This window comes from Halictus rubicundus, chromosome 7 (genome assembly GCF_050948215.1).
Source record: "Halictus rubicundus isolate RS-2024b chromosome 7, iyHalRubi1_principal, whole genome shotgun sequence".
NCBI classification, from domain to species: Eukaryota; Metazoa; Arthropoda; class Insecta; order Hymenoptera; family Halictidae; genus Halictus; species Halictus rubicundus.
This window is the reverse complement of record NC_135155.1, coordinates 17,266,165-17,287,572: the sequence shown is the minus strand read 5'-3', so window position 1 is coordinate 17,287,572 and position 21,408 is coordinate 17,266,165. Positions and strand designations below refer to the sequence as shown.

Sequence of the window (21,408 nt, the reverse complement as noted above, 5' to 3'; positions counted from 1 at the left end):
ATGAGCGTGGCCTCAGGGCTCACATAATTAACTGCTGTACATTTTTATGGGGGGTGGGGGGAGAGTTTCTAAAGTACAACATATTAAAAATGTCATCTCAAAATTTTGCGAACGAATTTGCAAATATAACGAAACTACAGACCATTCGGTGCGATGAGCGACAGAGTTTGAAAATTTTAAAACGCGTTTTTCTCGTTTTATAAATCTGTGTAACGAGAATTAATCAATCCACCAATTTCGAACAAAGCTCACTCGATTCGTCGTCAGTTTGCGTAGGTCTCGTGTGGGCAATATCAAATTATTTTTTATTTGCAATGTTTCTCTTTTTTTAGAGTCAATTTTTCTGGTGGAAAAATTTCATTGTTCTTCCGATGAGATTTATTCATTCTTTTTTGCATGGCTATGACGGTTATGCAACTAACGGCGTTGGCGTCGAACAAATTGAAACGTTCGTGCCGCTCAATAAATCAGTAAACAAATGCGACTGAAAAATGTTTTCTTATAGTCAAGAAAGATTGTCCTGGTATAGTCAATAATATTGTGGAAAAAATAGCTTACTTATTCGTTTCCAGACATTTATTTAAAAAATATAACGAGTAAAGTGCGCAAACTGAGCAAATAAAATAATCGATACGAGCGTGGCAAAGGAAATATGTACAAATAAATTGAACAAAGTAAGACAAATACAACTATAAATCGATAGTTTACGAGGATCGATGAGCATAGTATAGATAGAAAATTGTGTAGCGATTGAACTGAAGTATCGCGTCATTTTTCTACTCTGACGATTCCAACGATAGTGTAAATTTACTTCGGTTAGAATTCCTTGCGATTGATCGATTTCAGAAAAAGAAACACGGACGAGAACACGCCTCTGCAATTTTTCGACGAAATTGAAATTCACCCACTGATCATCCCCGTGGAGGAGGACGTGTGTCCGGACATGTTCCCCACGATTTATCAATGTCTGGAAAAGCTGGGACCACCGCTGGACTACGGTGAGTATTGGAGTACCTTCGGTTTCGCCAGTTTTATCGTTTATCACTTCGCCGGGGCAAACAACCTCGGCACACTGACAAATTGATCTACTGAGAAAACTTTGGTCGCACGAAGAAACTGTGAACGTATCTCTGGATTTCGGAGAGAGAAATCCCTTTACCTTTGCTACCAACTAACCTGGTATTCCAACCGTTACATCTTATTCGGACTTTTCCGAAATACAGTAAATTCTCATTATATGTCAGCCCCGACGTTCCTTTTACTGACACCAATACGAAATCGGAGGTTCTCTCGTCGCATTTGAAATACACAGGACACGCTGGAAACCTAAGAGTCATATCCGTCTACAAGTCATAAGAAACCTATGACTACTAAGCGCTAGTGACAAGACAATTACAAAACTTCTTCATTTTTTTATGAAACTTTTACCAACATATTCGTAGCATTTTTCTGATTAAACCAAATTTTTCTTTGAAACCAAATATGATATAATTCCGATGATATTTACTTGTGTAATGACTCCTGGACGATACGCGACGCCGACAAAATCCGCGTTGCTGACATATATCGAGAATTCACTGTATTACAATCGTCACAAGTTTGTTTAGGAAAAATATTGTGGTTGGTAAACATTACTGTTGAAACCCGGACGTTTCAATTCTGGTAGACGCGAAAATCGAAGTGTCGGTAGAAAATTTTATGCGCAATTTCGACAATGGCTTTTCATTACCCGTCACCGCGCAAATTCTCACGAAGCTTTTCACGCGACCAGGATTAACGGCGGAAAGGGCGACGGAAGTACGTCGACGTGCAGAAGCGGAAGCGCGAGCCGCGGAAACCATCGCGAAGCAACAGGCGGAGAGGGAACTCTTGGAACGAAAGAGGCAACGAGAGGAGAAAATGGCGGAGTGGGTAAGACCTTTTCATACAATTCATCGCAAATTTTCTTCGTTGTTACCGTTGCATTAAATCCCGCATGAAAACGAAAAAGTATGCGATGACGAATACGATCCTCGGAAGGTACGGACGCCGCCATTTTATTACATTGTTGTAAAAGAAAATTATACTTTTTCGAATATTTTGAAGACAGGCTGCTTTACCGAAAACTGTAAAAGAACACGTGTTTCCTCTTCAACGATCGGTACAGAACTAAAGGCAAAATAAATTCTTTGCAAATAATTGATTGCTTATGGTAATATATTATTCTTAGCTCTTTCTCGAAAGAAGTGTCATTTAGCTCCTGCTGTTTCCAATATGCAGAAAACGTTCATTTCGCATGAAGATCCGCGGTGAAAAAAATAAGTGAGCTACGTTGGAAAAATGATCGTCTCGTGAATTATGTGATACGCGCCCGCACAGTTTGAAGCCGGGTTCGCTGCACGTTGTTGCGAAAAACGTTCAACGCGTGCGAAAGTTGCGACTGACCGAAGTCCCATGCATCATCGCGACATCAACTTCTGCGACCAGAAATGAAACTCGTGATTGATGTCCGAAGCGTTACCTCACGGCGTTTCGACACGTGGCAACTTTCCACTGTCGCGTTACCTTTAAACTCGCCGAGAGCCACTGAATCCTTAAACGCGACCCTCGACCCTATAAATCACGATCATCTGCCCCATAAAAAATATGAAGGCTCGTAACTGTCGCGCCTCTACAATTCATTGGCCTAACTCTTCGATTTATTAGCAGATTGCAGACGGTCCCGCAACTTTACAACTTCATGATATAATTTATGCCAAAGATAAGACAGGAGTAGATTTGCCGTTACTCTCTTCTGCACGTTCTTCCGTTCTTCATCAGATTTTCTTCCTTCAGTTTCCTAACTTACAATATCGACTTTCTTCTATCAGTTTCGTAACTTAAATTATCAACTTCCTTCTCACTTTTAATCGGGAACAATATTGACTGTCACACGTAGGGCGGGTCGAAATTTGTGGTGCAAAAGGGACCAGTGAGATTTTGACTTGCATTTTTCCCGACTACGAGATTTTTATTTTCGCTTTGTTTAACGCTCACTTCCTGTCTTTATTTGTACCATGGGTTAAACTTTACTTCAGGAAACCAGAAATTTTTTACTTTTTTTAATGTAATCCAATAGTATAGCTTTTGAACTAGTGGTCACCTCATATTGAAACTTGGATTTTCGACATTCTCCCGCCAAAATCTACGGGATTGTGTGAAAAAAAAATAAAAAATTTCTGATTTCCTGAGGAAAAGTTAAGCCGTAACATGACTTTCGGTCTACCCGGTATGTCGACGGCAACGCAAAGTAAGTGATACAAAAGAATTCCTCTCGACACAGGATAAAACCTTTAGAATTGTTTTTGTATGGTATGGTGTTCAATAAAAGCTCCATTCCGATTGAATAAACATTGCATAATCTTCCAGTGTGCGCCTTCGTCTCGGACAGTTCGCAGTATTTGTAAAACACATTGCTTTATTGCACGAAAATTCGCATGCATCGCTCGCCACGAGCTCGGGAACGCGGAACGGGAGAACAATGCTACGTGAACGAAAAATATGAAATGAAGGACCGGAAAAACTGCGTTTGCTTTGATCCTCTATTACTCTATACTATAATATCGTCTCTCTTTCTCTCTCTCTCTTGATTAGCTAAATGAATGTAGATTATTATTTCGAATCGAGTGATATTTTACGGAAAGGCGATTACCGGCCGGCGATGTGTCTCGATTGAACAAACCGAAGTTCCAATAAACCCGTATGATTTTTTCAGTCGCGAACGCAGCTCCGCTGAAATATCACGCGAAAGTTTTAGTTGGACCGCGGATTTTCCAGGCAAAATCAATATTTTCTCGAGCAATTTGCGGAAACCGGCGTCCAACAGAAATACATTTCATCTTTTTCTAATTTGAACGAATTAAGAAAAATATTTAAAAAATTACAACATCTAATTTTCATGCACACGTGAAACCAACGAATTCTACTTTATTTATAATGTTATAGTGCATAGAAATATGCAGGACGTCTCCAAATATTTAGAGCGAAAATATTTAAATAGCGAGAAAGTGCTTTCCAAACAAAATGAATAATTGAATTACACGTGGAAACATTTAAAAATTCAATACTACTCGTCGTAGTCCAAAACGCGCATCTTCTTGTGATGAGAACATAATTATAATGCCAAAACTGTTGGCATTCATATACCGCATAAAAGAAAATCACACAAAAAAAAGTCGCATAGAAAAGGACAGCACAAAAACAGGTTTGACTGTAAATTTTTATCCCGAGTAACGTCCACGAATTAAATTCTTCTAAAATATTTACTGTTTCGTACTTCGTGCACACAATTCCATCATAAATGCATTAAACCCGCATTCGTCGCGTTGTTGCACCAGACATTTTGAGCGACGTTGTTCTTTCGTAACGATTATTTAGCGTCGTGCAAAGCGGTCGATAACGATTTTTTCTTCCGCGACCCGACGTTCGAAACAGAATGTCGCGATTCGCAGATTTATGCCAACACCCGCGCGCATGAGAGTTGCGAAGGCCAAAAGTTGCGTCTACACTAGAAAAAGCGACTCGCGAAATCGAGTTCCGAGAAACCGCAACAGCTAGACGCACGGGATGGAGCCATTTGTAATGCAAATTCGGTTTTTCTTCTGCTCCTGCTCAAGCCGCATGATAAATCCAGCTGATTCTAGGTTTTGAACAAATGCCGGTTTTTTGTTTGCCTGTTGCTTTTTTCGAAACGTTACCTATGCTCGTCGCGAAGCTTGTTTTCGTTGTCGTAACTTTTACCGTTTTTCTGACACGGGACTGTAATTTGTCCGTTGAAGTTGCCCGCGAGTATTTGCAGAAATTCGCGTTTCGTTATCGAACGAAGTAAGAGAGGAATGTTGCGTAGACGCACGGTCCTATTAGAACAAATTTACGAGCCGATTCATCTCGGAGAAATATTAATTCTACTCCCTCCGGAGAACCGTTCCGCTGTCGGTGTTTTATCACCTCGTTAATAATTCTTGAGGCAGTCCGCTCTAATTCAGCCTGTGTATTTTTATTAGAGCAATAACGCACGAACATCCTCCTACGATTGCTATTTGTTTAACACAATCAAGTCTACATTTTTCAATCCAGGCTCACGGCTGGCCATTAGCTCAAGCAATTACCGTTCACGTTAATCGGTTAATGTTTCGTCCAGTTGTATCAAAGACGTCGGAAAAAGATACTCTTACGTTTTTTCTCCCATAAACGCTCCTGTGAGATATCAGAAGATTGTATAGTGAACGCGGCAGACAGTAGAACGTATCAGAAATAAGTAGCTTACGAAATACGTTTCCCAGTAGAGTCCAATTCGCATGATGGAGGGAGATTGGAAATTCTAGATAGTAATTATTGTACGCCCCAAATGAAAATCTGGGCTGTATCGCAAATACTTGGCCTAGCCCTGTCAATATTAGCTATTGGAAAACGTCAATCATCGGATTCCTATTGCGATGAACATCTATTGGGTATCTAATCGGCCTTGCACAAGTTTCAGGTAGATGGCATTCGATAAAAACGTGTTATACACCGAATACTACATTTAATTAACTGGTTTGCATGTTATAATCGTCACGTGACTTTTTAATTAACAATTTCCATTCACAGCCTTCAGACACAGACTTGAGATCCGTCTTGGTCTTGGGTATTAAGTCTGTGACTAAACTTGTTACATTTTTTTCTCTGTATTATCGATATTATGAATTCTGACGCCAGAAACGTGCTTCAAGTTTTTCGGCTTTATTTCGCTGAGAATCAAGACAAAATATAGCTCAATTTGTAGCTGAAGATATTTTCTATCGCTGCTCTCGATTTCATCCAGAAAACTCATCCAATGGCAGAAAAATGCTCGGATTCCACGGCATGCGCGTCGTCAATTTTTCGCCTACTTCTAACGCTTATGTTACCAAATATCTGCATAATCTCGGCAGCTGCTGACCAGCGCGCACTAGATCGAACCTTCCTCTTTCGAACGAGCCCTTTACCAGCGACAAAATATTCTTATATAATGACGAAAACTTGAGGTACATAAAACCATTTTTCGCCGAATTTTGTCGGTAACGTAGTCACCCTACCTTATCGTGATTTGTGGAGTATTGGCTTTTAAGGGCCCGGGGTATTCACGCGACTTTTTAATTAACAATTTCCATTCACAGCCTTCAGACACAGGACGTTTTCTAGTGCGCGCTGCTCTCGATTTCACCCAGAAAACTCATCCAATGGCAGAAAAATGCTCGGATTCCACGGCATGCGCGTCGTCAATTTTTCGCCTACTTCTAACGCTTATGTTACCAAATATCTGCATAATCTCGGCAGCTGGTGACCAGCGCGCACTAGATTGAACTTTCCTCTTTCGAACGAGCCCTTTACCAGCGACAAAATATTCTTATATAATGACGAAAACTTGAGGTACATAAAACCATTTTTCGCCGAATTTTGTCGGTAACGTAGTCACCCTACCTTATCGTGATTTGCGGAGTATTGGCTTTTAAGGGCCCGGGGTATTCACGCGACTTTTTAATTAACAATTTCCATTCACAGCCTTCAGACACAGGACGTTTTCTAGTGCGCGCTGCTCTCGATTTCATCCAGAAAACTCATCCAATGGCAGAAAAATGCTCGGATTCCACGGCATGCGCATCGTCAATTTTTCGCCTACTTCTAACGCTTATGTTACCAAATATCTGCATAATCTCGGCAGCTGGTGACCAGCGCGCACTAGATTGAACTTTCCTCTTTCGAACGAGTCCTTTACCAGCGACAAAATATTCTTATATAGGGACGAAAACTTGAGGCGCGTGAAACCATTTTTTGTCGGTAATGTCGTCACTCTACCTTATCGCGAATCTACGAAGACCGCGTCGACGGCAGCGATGTTTAATAGATTGTCGTCTCCGCAGACGGATCTGATGGAGAAGCTGAAGGAGGAGGAAGAAGAAAGGCTGTGCCTGAGGGGAATGCCTCTGAGACACTACCTGGTGAAGTATATCTTCCCGACATTGACACAAGGCCTCATCGAAGTTGCGAATTTAAGGCCGGACGACCCGATCGACTTTCTCGTAAGTACACCGAAAATGTTGCACTGCAATTGTGTCTTAACCCCTTCGGTACTATACAAGCTGAAACTTGCGCGACTATTATGGACGATGAGAATTGAGAAGATTAATTAAAATCGCTCAACTTTAAACACGCGTAACTATTGAAACAGTGAGTTCCTCGCTTTACAACTACGATTTTTGGTACTTTCTCGCCGAGATGTACAGGATTATACAGGAAAAAGTAAAAAATTTCTGGGTTGCCATGGTGAAGTTTAATCGAGATAAGTTTTAGCAACTGCCTGATAAGCAATGTCGAGTAGGCGTTTTAAAATCGATTAAACCACAAACGTTGGGAGTGAGGGTTCCCTCTTTGACCCAGTTAATTGATATTAACTAGTTATTTAATATTTTACATGCCGATTAATAGGATTTACACGGAATGACTTGGTATTTATCGTTCCCATAAATTGCAATCTAAAGAAATTTTTGTTTACTCATTGTCCAGAAAACTAGTCGGTCTAACATCTAAAAGCAAAATTCAAGTCATTTGGACCAATTGAAAAATGTTTACCATTTGATATTGTCCCCGACTGTACATGCTATTTCGAGAACGCTACAGGCGACGCATGAAACTCATAAATAAAGAAATATTAATAAATGCACGTTGTCTACAGTTTACAACGGAATGCTCGAATATGTCGCAAAATGTGAATGATACGAAAAAAGTTTTCATTTCGAGGTTGTACGATACATGTTTCACAATATATAAATATATTGCGACCTCCGTGGGCTATTTCTCTCGACATAGTGCAACATTTATTTAAATTTTTGTTTCATACGATTCATATTTTTCGAGACATTCGGGCATTTCGTTTTAAACCGGACACACTGTAGAATCGGTAAAATATGAAAATAATCAAACACAACAGGGACATTCCTAAAGTTATAAATATTATTGTCGAACACGGGGGCGAAACAATGTTGGACAATAACATTGACACAAAAGAACCGTGCTCGTTCGAAATGGATTTTAGATCGGATCAGAGTCGTGCTAGCGGAATTAATCCGCAAGTTAATTACGCGATTTCATTGCACCGTAATCCCATTACATAATGCCCCGACCACGTTGTGTTTGAATATATACATTTGAAACCTTTCGATTAATTCAATTCCTAATTAGGCATTTACTTTATCACAATTGTAATTGAAGTATAATGCAATGGACACGTTACATTTTCGTACGCGCACTGTTTATTGCACCGTGCCTTGTTATTTCATTTCACTTACACACTACGAATAACACGGGCATTTAATTGAAGAAGAATCTGAATCACGAATTACAGTATCATTCTAGTTAATGTAATTGCAATTACATTAATGTTATCTTGCAATTACCATGTATGGAACAATTTCATTATTATTATATCGGACCACTGAGAGTAACTGTTTCTGTAAAAATAACAAGAGTATGGCCATCCAAACTATTAGCCATTTTTTTAAAAAACGGAAGATGACTCTCGTATCTGGATAGAAAAGCAAAGTAACAAAAAACAAATGACAGCACTGGAAACTATGTAACATTTGTTTGGAAAAATGTTTCCTAACACAAATAACTTCCGAGTTATTCTCTCTTCTTTTATTAATCTTTTATTCTCTCTCTATCTTTACTCATCTTTAGAGTCAATCTCCTCAATCTTCACAATAATACTAAATTAAAAATATCAGAAGCCGTCGTTTCTGACGGGTCCCTGGTGTTAATTGGGTCTGCTCGCGCAAACGGAGCGTTTCAAATTAGAGTGACGGTGCGCGCGGACGCTGTTCACGGTCAAACTACACCGAAAGCTCGTTTCGACGAAGTGCGACCTCTGATTGGAGCTCAATATGAAACGAGGCAGAATTAATCGATCCTCGACGAACCAATGGCTCGACAACGAAAATTGAAAAGTCGCCGTCGTCGGGGCCGAGCCGCGTCGCTTTCAAATCAAATTCAAATTTCGTCGACCGTTCTGACTCTCTTTTTTTTTTTACTGCCGGCACATATTTTCTTTAGAATCGATTCTCCCTTTTATTCTCAACCGGAGGAGAACGAAATGCTTTCTAGCTGGTCCGCGCGTTAAATTTTCAGTGCATAAGCCGTTTCACTATTATGGAAATTCTTCCATAACAGTTAAGCTCCTCGAATGTCCGGAATCTAACATGCAAGCGTATGAAACAATGAAACCGTGAACTCTTAAAAATTCATCATATTGGAACGAATAGACGAGAGTGTGTAGGCGTTTCGAGAAAATTTTAATTGTAGAGAGAGGATGCTGGGGACAATAAACTACGGTGAATACTTTTTTTCATAATTTTTTCGTCGGAGAGTGCAGTTAATCGGGCAGTATGCCGTTGAAACTTTTTGCGTCAAGCGTTTCGCCTCTTAAAGCGGATATTTTTTAGCCAGCATATCGATCCGCACCAAAGATGGTGTATCTTACTTGGGGAAGAGTATTAAGTTTCTGGAGCCTGTGCTGCGATAGAGGCCTGCTATAAAAGAGGAAGCGGAAGTTCAATGTTTTAACCCCGGATCGGTCGACCGGATCGCGTGTTCTGGCCAAATTAACTTTTTGACCTAGACAATTCGATTTTTCCTGTTATCTAAACATTTCTTCTCTGCTCCATTATCGTAGATAAACGAGGCTTCCTATCACAACTCCCCAAGGATTGCGAATCACTACCGACAAAACTTTCAATAAAATTACTCGTTTGCTCCTTCTCGCCGCTCATGCAATCATAAAAAATTCATTCTCAACCCCGTAACATACGAATTAAATGAAATTCGATGTTGCGAGAGATACTATACATTTTTCAATTCAAAACAGAATTCAAAACAGACATGTTGACGGGATTATAGTGTTTACTCGATATATGTCCAAAAAGCGGGTCTAGCCACGGACATATATCGGTCAGGAGATAGAATTCTTTAATTCAGGTGACCTTACACTCTTCTTCTTGGCCCATCACGGGGTTCTGGGACTTTTATCGGCTAGATATATATAGAGATAGTGATCTCCTAGGATTGAAACGTAGATTTTCGGTATTTTCTCGGCAAAATCTGCAGGATTACGTAAGAAAAAGTTAAAAATCTCTGGTTTCCTGAAGTTAAGCCGATTATCGCGAGAGTCATGAGCGTCTATATTTTATCATGCGATTAACTCGCAAACATACAAATGACTTCAAGTTTAGAGAGAGAGAGAGAGAGAGAGAGAGAGAGCAAACAGGTTTGGCGGGTTTTCGACAGAGCAATAAAAAACAGCTATCATTTGTTCGCCATCTGCTCCCTCGCGTTCGCCACCCTAAATTTGAAGGTGTTATTGAGTTATTCGCATCGTCTTCTACCGTGGTACAGGAAGGGAACCTTTTCTCGTGGCGAGGCAGAAAATTCCGTGGGAATATCCTTCGATAGATTCTTCCCTGTCGCCGATAGACCCCGATCACCCGATTAGGCTATCCGCTCCGGGACATCGAACCGCGATCGGAATGGGAGCATGACGAGTCCCGGATTAACCGAGAATCGACTACGGTAAAGATTCTGTGTGACGTCTTGATCTCTTTCACGAACAGGGAACTTCTGGAGACCCTCGTTGGGAGCGGATATACCTGTCCGACGATGTTTTCATTGAAACGATACCGATCGCTGCTTCCGAATAAAACAGTCTGCCAGAGAAGTATTTCCCTTCTCTCGCCGATCTACAGCGAAACACAACATTAATTGAAAATTTAACACTGGAACTACCGGACCAGTCAAAACGACCGGTTCCGAATTCTTTCTTCTACAATCACTGAAATTGTAAAAATGTTTTCATCGGAAATTTTTTAACTTAACTCTTCGTTGAAGCACATGTTACAATAAAAGTTGTATCAAGTCTGAATGGGCACAGTCTTGTCACTGTTACAAAGCAATATACGTCAGTCGCATTTATTGCTCGGTAGTTCTAGTGTTAATAACGTTTTCAAACCTTGCTAACTTTGATTACAGCAACAATTTATTTCTGTAAACACATTAAACATAACCTAAATATTTAATTAAATATTTAATAACGCCAGTTCACAAATGGCGCGGCTAAAAATGTCAACACAAAATCCAACACTGGGGTCCTTTGCGGACCCCACTCATGCATTTAAGGGTTAACCTTTTTCACTGGGCGCTATTTTCATTCTAAAACTAAATTTTTCTTCCGTCTTGGAATATTTTCATTTTATTCGTACGAAACTGATCCGATTTCCACATATAATATTTAAATGTTTAGTAATCTATTAAATACAAATTTTGTAATGTAACAAATATTTTGTAATATTTTTTGTAATTTCTTTGAAGCAATGCCACAACAATTTCTGGTGGTGCTTCAGAGTCACCACTCGAGTGCAAAGGGTTAATAACGTTTTCAAACGAAACATTTATTTTCAACTGATTATCGTTAGACGGGTTTTATGCAGTTATGGCGAACATGGGCAGGTGAAACACAAAATTGGAGAAATATCAGACGAATTTAATACTGGTGACACGTTGCGTAGAACCTATTAAAATTATCAGGAGAAGAAATCAATTTTTATGTAACTCCCCTTTCTTGCAATTGGCGCTGACAATTTTCATCGCCCATAAAGATCCGCAGTCTAATTATCACGGTTAGGACACTTTCGTCAATTTAATTAGCATAGTTACTTTTCGAGTTTTTTACTTCAAACTATGAAGATGACAGTAGAGAATACCGAAGAAATCTTCAATGCTTGAAAATGACGGATTCTAATGTTCTTAATTTACAATTCTTGAGATTCTAAAGATACATCCATGAGGAATTATTCAACGAATTTATTTCTTTGGGTATACGTTGTTTAAAAAAATGGCTAAAAATTTGGCCAGCACATTCTTGTTGTTTTTATAAAGTAATATGAAATAGTCACTTTTAGTGCTCCGTATACCTAGTGTTAAATCAGTAAAATTTTCTCATTCTCTAAAACAATATCCTTATAAAAAAAAATTTATTTTGTTGTAAATATCAGTGAAATCGTCGATGATGCAAGAGGATTGAAGAACGCTTTTAATATTGTTTACTGTACAGATTAAAATAATTCCAATTCAGAAAATACTTCAATGATACTTCAAAAAATTGTTCATAGAGTACACACAGTGGCCAGAACTAGTATTGCCTCTCGCAGAATGCTTCTGGGCCACGGGTTGCAGGAAAGTTTCGCTCACTGAACATCGAACGTAACGTTGTTAGTTCTTATTTTCGAAGAAACGGTCCGCCTCCGTTTCGATTTTCGTGCCGACCTCCCCGGCATAGGCAATTCGAAAGTTGACCGACTGGATGCAACAAATTCACGTAACGCGCGCCCTTCAAAACGTTACGCTCCGCATACGTTTCCTCATTTTACGAGCATGAACATCGAAGGCTGCTCCCGATTCGCTGTCTATACGTTCCCGTCGACACCCGCTCCGCCTTTAACTTCCCTCGACCCTTTCAAGGTCGCCGTGACGCAGAGACACCAGCCAAACGATTCGCGAAGGGCCGAATTTTGAAAGAAGTAGGTGGCACTACGTTTACCTGTACTACACCTACAGTGACTCAATTTTCAATTTCCTGTACTCCACTTACAGTGACTCAATTTTCAATTTCCTGTACTCCACTTACAGTGACTCAATTTTCAATTTCCTGTACTCCACTTACAGTGACTCAATTTTCAATTTCCTGTACTCCACTTACAGTGACTCAATTTTCAATTTCCTGTACTCCACTTACAGTGACTCAATTTTCAAAATAACAATTTTCTTCATCGATTGTAAGAAACAGGAGCCAAATACTAATGTTTTCCTGGCTACAAAAACTTGATGAAGCTGAAAATAATACGCAGAAATTCTAAAATTTTTGTAATTTGTTCACTGTTGGTGCTTCGAATTATCTGAAAATATTCTAGGCGCAAAGTTCGTTCAAAAATAGTTCTCCGAAAAATATTTGACACGTGTTTGTTTTATCGGCAACCATCCACTTTGAAGGGGTGAAAACAGCCCTCAAAGTTGGGGGTCAAAACCACAGTTTTTGAGATATCTCGGAAACCAGAGGTCGGAAAAATAAAATTTCTTTTTAAATGGTGTGTTCTCTAATGGGAAGTGTAGTCACGCAAACAAATTTTGACAAAAGTTGTTTGTTTAAACAATACATAGAAAATTTGATTTTTTGCAGTTTCTCTTATTTATTATTAGTTTATTTTAATGTAAACTCGGGTGAGTGTGTTGTTAGGGCGAAAGAGGGGGAAATGTAAAGCAGCCTTAAAAATGTATAAATACGGCTTTGCTTCGAGGGCTGTTTTCACCCCTTCAAAGTGAATGACTGCCTATAAAAAAAACACACGTCAAATATTTTTCGAAGAACTATATCTCACATAAGTTTCATCAAAATCGGCTTGTATCAACCGAATATGTTCCCTTGTTAGCATAAAAGGCGTTGCAAGCCAACGTGATGAATAGTGGAAAGATGGAAGCAGCTGCTGCTTCGTAACTTCGGTGGAAGGTGTTCCTCGGAAAATATTTCACGCGACTTTTCTCTCGGTTGCAAAAATTCATGTTGAAGGGATGAAACATTCCCCAAAGTTGCCGGTGGAAAACATACGTCGAATACCTTGAAAGCCCTCAGAGTTCGAAATACCGCGGAAACAGTGAAATTTGGGTATTTTGTCGTAAAAACTTTTTATTCGTTCCATCCATTTTTATTAAAATTCCACTCGAGTACAGTGGTACAAAACGGTGGGATAAAAATCGAGAAAATTCTTACAAACCTTACTACGCTGCTTCTCCATTTTTTTTTTTTAGTTTTGCAGCGTAATTATATCGAACAACCTTGAAGGTTGACACAATTCGATCGATAAACTCTGTTGCAATGTTCTTAAAATTTCTTCAAATCATGGAATTTTAAGAAATGTGACTCTTGGTCTCACTTGAATATTTTCAACAATTTCGAAAACGTATATGTGTGGTTTATAATGGTTTAAGGTTCATAGTTCAGATTTAAGGATAATTTCGATGTCGGAAACAATTAGTTACTTCAACTCTCAAGCAACAAATACGTCCTTCACTCCCCGCAGTCATCGCAAATCCTGTCCGTTCTCCCCAAAAATGTCCTTTTCTAATCCTTGCACACACCCGCACTCATTCCCAAATCCTCTGTGTGTGTCCCTCGAAAATCCCAGGGACCCTTGGGCCTGGTTTTCGTCAGGGACACTTTCTCTCTTATGGCCCTCTTCCCTTGGGTTTGGCCTTCCTCAGGGACACTTTCTCTCTTATGGCCCTCTTCCCTTGGGTCTGGCCTTCCTCAGGGTCACTTTCTCTTCTATGGCCCTCTTCCCTTGGGTCTGGCCTTCTTGAGGGACACTTTCCCTTCTATGGCCCTCTTCCCTTGGGTCTGGTCTTCCTCAGGGACACTTTCTGTCTTATGGCCCTCTTTCCTTGGGTCTGGCCTTCTTGAGGGATACTTTCCCTTCTATGGCCCTCTTCCCTTGGGTCTGGCCTTCTTGAGGGATACTTTCCCTTCTATGGCCCTCTTCCCTTGGGTCTGGCCTTCCTCAGGGACACTTTCTCTCTTATGGCCCTCTTCCCTTGGGTCTGGCCTTCGTAAGGGACAGTTTCCCTTCTACGGCCCTCTTCCCTTGGGTCTGGCTTTCGCCAGGCCTCGCTGCCTAAACCTACGATACTACATATATTTTTTTTTTCAAATTGGAATGCTCCGCTAGTACAAAGACCACGTATTCGCGAAGCAATTCCATCTTCAGGGACCAATCTGAAGGGTGCATCGGGTTCGCCGCGAAAACAGGGACCAGGTGAAAGCTTTCCAGCCGCTTTGACCGCGATATTTCTAGGAAAACATTTCCTATGTCTTTTTGTGACGGATCTCGTTCACGGAGGCGCCATAGGGGCGAACGAGATTGAGGATTTCGTTTCCGAGTGGCTGTGTCCCGTCGGCTGAGCACTTCTTCCGAGCTTTCCGTGCTCAGCCAGCTCGTTTTGCTTGTCGTACTTTTGAATCCCCTCACCGATAGAAGGTTCCTAACTCAATATCCGTCGTATCGGCCGCCGTTTCGACGTTTTCGCGTTCATTCACCTCCCTCGCTCCTATTCCGGTGTCAACAACCTCGCTCGATCCCTCATACAAGGTGTCGCAATATCCGGTGGCAAACGCCGCGAAAAAACAAGCCGAATATACGCAACAACGTTGCCGGTTATCGAGCTCTTCGGGAAAGTTCAGCTTGAAGCAAACTGTGCACGCGTCGGTTCACTTCAAGTAGAAACGGACAGTCACGGACAGACACCTTAGTCGATGACTGTTCGTCAGCAGAATGCGAGTCTTTGTGGAAAATAAAATATCGTTTCAATGTTGCAATACACTCTTTTAATCTTCTGCTGTTTGAACTTGTTCTTTTTTTTTTTTAAAATAAAATCCGCAGTCCGTTCATCCCTGATAAATTGCTCGTGTAATCTCGTGTATTTTTTCAGTCTTTATTTACCTGAATCCTTAACACATCGACTGCTATGTTACGAAGAAAATGAAATTTTGGAAGCACATTCGGCGCCGACTTTCTCCAAGTTCTTTCGATCATTTGGAGAATACGCATTTCGCAATGTAAGGTTAAAAGCTTCTCGCGAAGCAATGAAACACTTCTTGCGAAGGAATCGTTTCTCAAAATCACATGGACCGTCACTCAAATGTTTTCCCAGGTGTATCGGACCCGTTTCGATCATTTCGAATTTGTGATCTTGGTTTTTACTGGCCAAAGTTTTTCGAAATATTTTACTGCAGCACTTTCCATTGATCGAGTCCGTCCAGGTGCTTTTTAATAGAATTTCAACTGAAGAAACATTTCAATTCGTGTCACCTCCGAGAGAAATCGTGTCTTCACACATGCTTGATCGTGTGTGAACGTCAGAGAAGAAAAATGGACGGTCCTCGGGGCTTAGAAGTCGGAGTTTATTGTTGAAACTGTCGAATACTTTTCAGAACGTGGATTTTCGGGCGTGTAATCGCTGTTTCTTCGATCGTGTCATGAACACCGGGATATTTTCTGTGGAAATAGCCGCGGTCAACATTCGCAATGTTCCGCGGTATGATAAAATGTGCACGGTTCAACGTTCGCTTTCGTGCACGGAATTCCAAGATATCATCGCTGGTCGTAACGGTGAAAGTTACGCGGCCAGTAAGCATTAATAACGACGAATGCGAAAGCGTTCGGGAGACAGGTGTGCTCGGGGTGTTGTTGATTCGCCTCGCCGAGATTTAACGATGAATTAAGTGCGTTCGGGATTGCACAGCTGCCGGAAAATAGACCATAAATCTCATAGTGATCCTGCGGACGTTCCGGGGAACTGCGCCCGTTATACCGTGCGAATCATTCGCTCCGTAATCCGTTCTGGATTTCTCGTTTTAACAACCGTCGAAAGTGTTAACAACCTTCGTGGGAAATTATTCGATGAGTTCACTCATCTGCGCAGACGAAACCTCAACGAATGCGTCGATGTTCCAGTGCTTTACTATCAAGTAAAATTATTTTCACTTCTCCAATACATTTAGAAACATTCTTCTTTCGTGGAAAACGTATTTTCATCCTTGTGTCGATGATCACATGCTCGAGTAATTATTCCTGACCCAACCGAAGCGGCAACATTGAATACAGATTTTTATTCGTTGTAACAGTCAAATAAAAGGCTCTTTAATCGTGGTAAACTTTGCGTTAAAATTTTCGCTTCTGGCGATAAATGATAAAAGTTCCTGCAGTCTTTGTTCCTTGAACGATATATTAATTTAAATGAAAAGCAAAAGATATACGCTGAAAGCTTTATAGTTATGGAGCTTGAAAAATTTTCATTGTTAACGCGAAGGTGGAAAAGATGCTGAATTACGCGCCCGTAAAACTTTTATAGTACGAGTTACACGGAACTAATTTTACCTTAAAGAAGAGGATCGTAATTAGCAGGATCACAACCGTCGTCAAACGTTCGTGACAACTATGATTTCGAATTTGACGTGGGGAGAATCAAATTAAGTTCCCTAATGTCTTCAAACTATTCTTCCGTCAAAGTAATAAAAATTATTCTAAATTAATTTTTGTTCATATCTCTTGCTTCGTCGCCTTTTTAATTTCCAACGAAATTTGTCAAAGACAGTCAGTCTGCACATGGCGAGCATGTTCGCAATAGTCACCGTCGCGGCGTCGAGAATAATAAAGGTGCAGGCGAAATATTACCGGCCGGGCATTTGTTATAATTTAGCCGGTGCGCAGCGAGGTTCGTTCTGGCAGTATCAAAAGTATTCGAACGGCGCGTAATTCTGCGGCGTATAAATGAAAAGCGTGGGAAGTGTCGGGAGAGGAAAACTTCCTTTTTCAAGGTTCCCTGTCCTGTTGATCCCAGGGGAGCGAGCGAGTTGCGCGAGACGGCGTAGGAAAAAAAAGCTTCTCAACAATGCTGCCGGTCTTCTCGTTACGCGAAGCCACTTCCATTCGAGGGATCGCGAATAACTCGCGATTAAGTTACGTAAATAAAATGCAAGATAAAAGTCTGGAGTGAATAAAGAGCTCGGGCGGATTATACAGTCTCGATTTAACCTGGTCTACCACTTTCGCGTGGATCTTCGATAAACTGGGCCGTGTTTTTCAGTGGAAAAGTTATTAATGATTACCGGCACGGATAAAAATGTCTGCTTCGCAAAATCTACTCGCCCGGCGGCCTTACATCGCAGAGATTACACAAAGTTTACAACGCGTCGGGACTGTACTACGTATTTTTATGCGAAAGAAACATTGTCCTAGGTGCGGGACACACGAGCTACGTTCTCAAGATATAATTAAACAGTAAATTAATATTTTTAATTTATTGTTGAATTTAATGTAGTTTTTTAATAATTAATGTTTCGTTCTATATTTATTTTCTTTTGTTGCTATTATTACGGGACAGATTAAATTCATCAACTGCTACTATTATAATGGGATAGAGGGAGTATAAGCTTTTGATAAACGAGCGTTGCGATATATCGATTCACCTCAAATTCGCAGAGCTTCCAGACGTGTCTATTATTTCTATTTTACACAAACAATAGATATATGTCGATATTTCATACAATAAAGGATCCTTTATGCTCAAGATTAAATGGAAACGATATCAATTTTGCAGAATATCACCGCTTCCTTTATGGGTGCGCGGGTACCCGAAATCTCGGGTTTGGATCGGGTCGGAATCCCGAAAGCTTGCAATTTTCGGGTACCCGAAACTATAGTCGGGCAAAGTAAAGTTTGAGGGTCCTAAAAATTCGTAATTTCGGGTACCTAAAATGTACAGACTTTTTGGATACCGATCTGACCTAACTCGAGGATCGGGTACCCGACATCTCGGGTTCGGATCGGGTCGGGATCCTGAACGCTTGCAATGTTCAGGTACCCGAAACTGTAGTCGGACTAAGTAAAGTTTGAGGATCCCAAAAATTAGTATTTTCGGGTACCTAAAGTTTACAGACTTTTGGGATCTCGATCTGACCTAACTCGAGGATCGGGTACCCGAAATCTCGGCTTTGGATCGGGTCGGAATCCCGAAAGCTTGCAATTTTCGGGTACCCGAAACTATAGTCGGGAAAAGTAAAGTTTGAGGGTCCTAAAAATTCGTAATTTCGGGTACCTAAATTTTACAGACTTTTGGGATCCCAATCTCACCCAACTCGAGGCTCGGGTACCCGAAATCTCGGGTTCGTATCGGGTCGGGGTCCCGAAAGCTTGCAATGTTCAGGTACCCGAAACTGTAGTCGGTGGAAGTAAAGTTTGAGGATCCCAAAAATTAGTAATTTCGGTTACCTGAAGTGCATTGTCTTTTGGGATCCCAATCTCACCCAACTCGAGGGTCGGGTACCCGAAATTTCGGGTTTGGATCGGGTCGGAATCCCGAAAGCTTGCAATTTTCGGGTACCCGAAACTATAGTCGGGCGAAGTAAAGTTTGAGGATCCCAAAAGTTCATAATTTCGGGTACCTGAAGTTCATTGTCCTTTGGGATCCCAACCCGAGGCTCGGCCAATTGCAATTGGCGCAACGCGGACCGTGTCAAAGAAACTGTTGACTGTCGAATCAGCCAATCGGGGCGGTTCGTTGGGGACCATGCGAAGACGAAAGTTTTCGTCCAGCGTCACGTTATGCCAGGATAGACAAACGGAACGGGAATTCCGCGGAAACGGTAATGGCAGGTTGTGCGTTCGATGTACAACGAGATACAGCGCGCGGAAGTTTAATAAACAAACTTCTGTCATTTGCCGTTACACGCCCTAGTCGGTTCGGAATTAATGGTGATTCCGTGGATCGTTGTTCGCGTCCCGGGTCTTGTTAGAATTTGCCAGGCAGACGTAACAACGTGACGACCATTGAAAACGCGAATATCAGTCTTACACGTGGGCCATTAGGGTTCTTCGAGATCGTATCGTCACGTTCCACGGGAATTGCGCAACGCCTTGACGATTATTTCACGCGTCCTGCTAATACGTTGTAAAATAATGAACCGTTTCTATCTCGCACGGAACAATATTCAATTAATAATAAATTCGCACGGAATTTTGCACGCGGATCAAAAACATGAAACGATTGCAATCTACGGTTGTCTCTTAACTATGTGTGTGCAGGTAGCCGAGGTTGAGAAAAAAGTATAGTTGAGTGTGGTCGAGTGGATTTTATGAACTTATGACCAAAGGCGGTTAAATAATATCTAAAACACCAGAAAGATTGAACGAATTTAAAAACGTAAAAGTTTCTAGGAAAAGTGCTAATTTAGAAGCACAAGTTCGTGGGTGTAATTTATCGAAATACTTCAACTGATAGAGGACACGTGCGTGATACTCGCGACGAACGTAAAACGAAAAACGAGTGACGACAACGGAAAAGTAATAAAATGAAAATTGAATTTATTGCTTCTCTTTTCGTGTTCGTATTTGATTGCATCTGTTGGAAATAATTTAAATGAAATAAAACAGAAATGACTACATTCCAGTGGATACATATTAATCTTTTTCATTTGATGTATCACCACGAAGAAATTCGCTTGTGGCAGTAAAAATATAGTGACATAATTAAGAGTTTCTGGTTAAATAATATAATTGATTTAAACCTGCTCGGTTCAAGCATAGAATCGATCCCTGGAATGTGCTTCTAGGAATTTCCCTGTATTTCTTCTTTGTCCTAAAGGAACACCACTCTACCAGAACAAGCACCATTGAACAATTCCTGAAAAGTCGCGATAAAAATACAAAGAAAAATCAGAGCAGAGAAACGAAGGTCTTTCGACGTCTCTTCGTGTGTATGTATCCACTCAGAGATTAAACCGTAATAACCTCTTGCGTCTGAAGCGCAACAGTTTCATCTGACCGGCATGTTGGATGCGAACGTATAAAAGGACCCTTCATGCGACACAGAAAAAAAAAAAAGGAAGCGAGCGCTCCATGCGTGGCACGAATCGCTGTGATTTTTGTTTTTCTATGGCAACCCTCGCGGATTGATCTCCGCGTGAAAGGTCCTCGGTCAAAGCTTCGTTTTTCTAAAAAGACCTTTGAGCTCTTAGAGTCCCACGATCGCAGCCTCCACTCGAGGAAACGTGTTTCTGCTATCGATCCCCACCAAGCGGCACATTAAATGATGGACGGGGCTTGAAATAATAGAATGTGCTTTTATTTGCACGAGAGAATCGACACGCGGACGATCAATGTGATTAAAATACTCGAACTCGATTCGATAGTAGAGAATCGGCGCAGAGTTGGCGGGTTTATTATTTATCGCGTAGTAAATCGATTTTTCGCTGAATTTCAACTCTTTGGAAACCTCCGTGCCAAATATTACGTTACAATCCGTAATATTCTCGAAATTTTGCGATGTAAGTTGTCAATATGTAAGAAGAATCAACTTAAAAGCCAAGACTACGTAATTCACGATAAGGTAGAGTGACTACGTTACCGACAAAATTGGAGATCAAGACCCAAACGGATCTTAAGTCTGTGAACGGAAATTATACAGCAGTCACCGACCTGCCGACTCTGCAAAAGTCACGTGACCACCCTTGACCCTTAATGTCAGAAAGTACGGACAATTGTTCCAGTAAAGTAGAATACAATTCGGACTTGAATAGTTATGATTTCTGATAATTCTTTTCCGCTGATCGTAGGCCAGGTAACAGCTGTATGAAAGAAGACTGCATTCGAATTATTGACTTCGAGTAAGTGCAGAAATTTAAAGTTCGAAAAATTCCGCTTTGACTAGAGTTCGGCCAATATCAGTTGCGTTGGACACGTGTAATTCGCAGCACGTAGTTCGTCAAGGATCTTTGAG

General features: G+C 40.8%; 2 protein-coding genes across 2 annotated transcripts in view; one reads left to right on the top strand and one right to left on the bottom strand.

Annotated features, from left to right (window-relative positions):
• The window catches only part of LOC143355792 (synaptotagmin-10), an 89,962-nt gene that overhangs the window by 45,695 nt on the left and 22,859 nt on the right, over nucleotides 1-21,408 (bottom strand). The gene's annotated exons all lie outside the window — the stretch shown is intronic.
• LOC143355793 (adenylate kinase 7) overlaps nucleotides 1-21,408 on the top strand; it is a 30,348-nt gene that overhangs the window by 6,050 nt on the left and 2,890 nt on the right. The window contains exons 3-5 of the mRNA XM_076790913.1: nucleotides 847-998; nucleotides 1,772-1,911; nucleotides 6,900-7,058. Coding sequence (XP_076647028.1) covers nucleotides 847-998; nucleotides 1,772-1,911; nucleotides 6,900-7,058 — 451 coding nt within the window. The remainder of the gene's footprint in view (nucleotides 1-846; nucleotides 999-1,771; nucleotides 1,912-6,899; nucleotides 7,059-21,408) is intronic.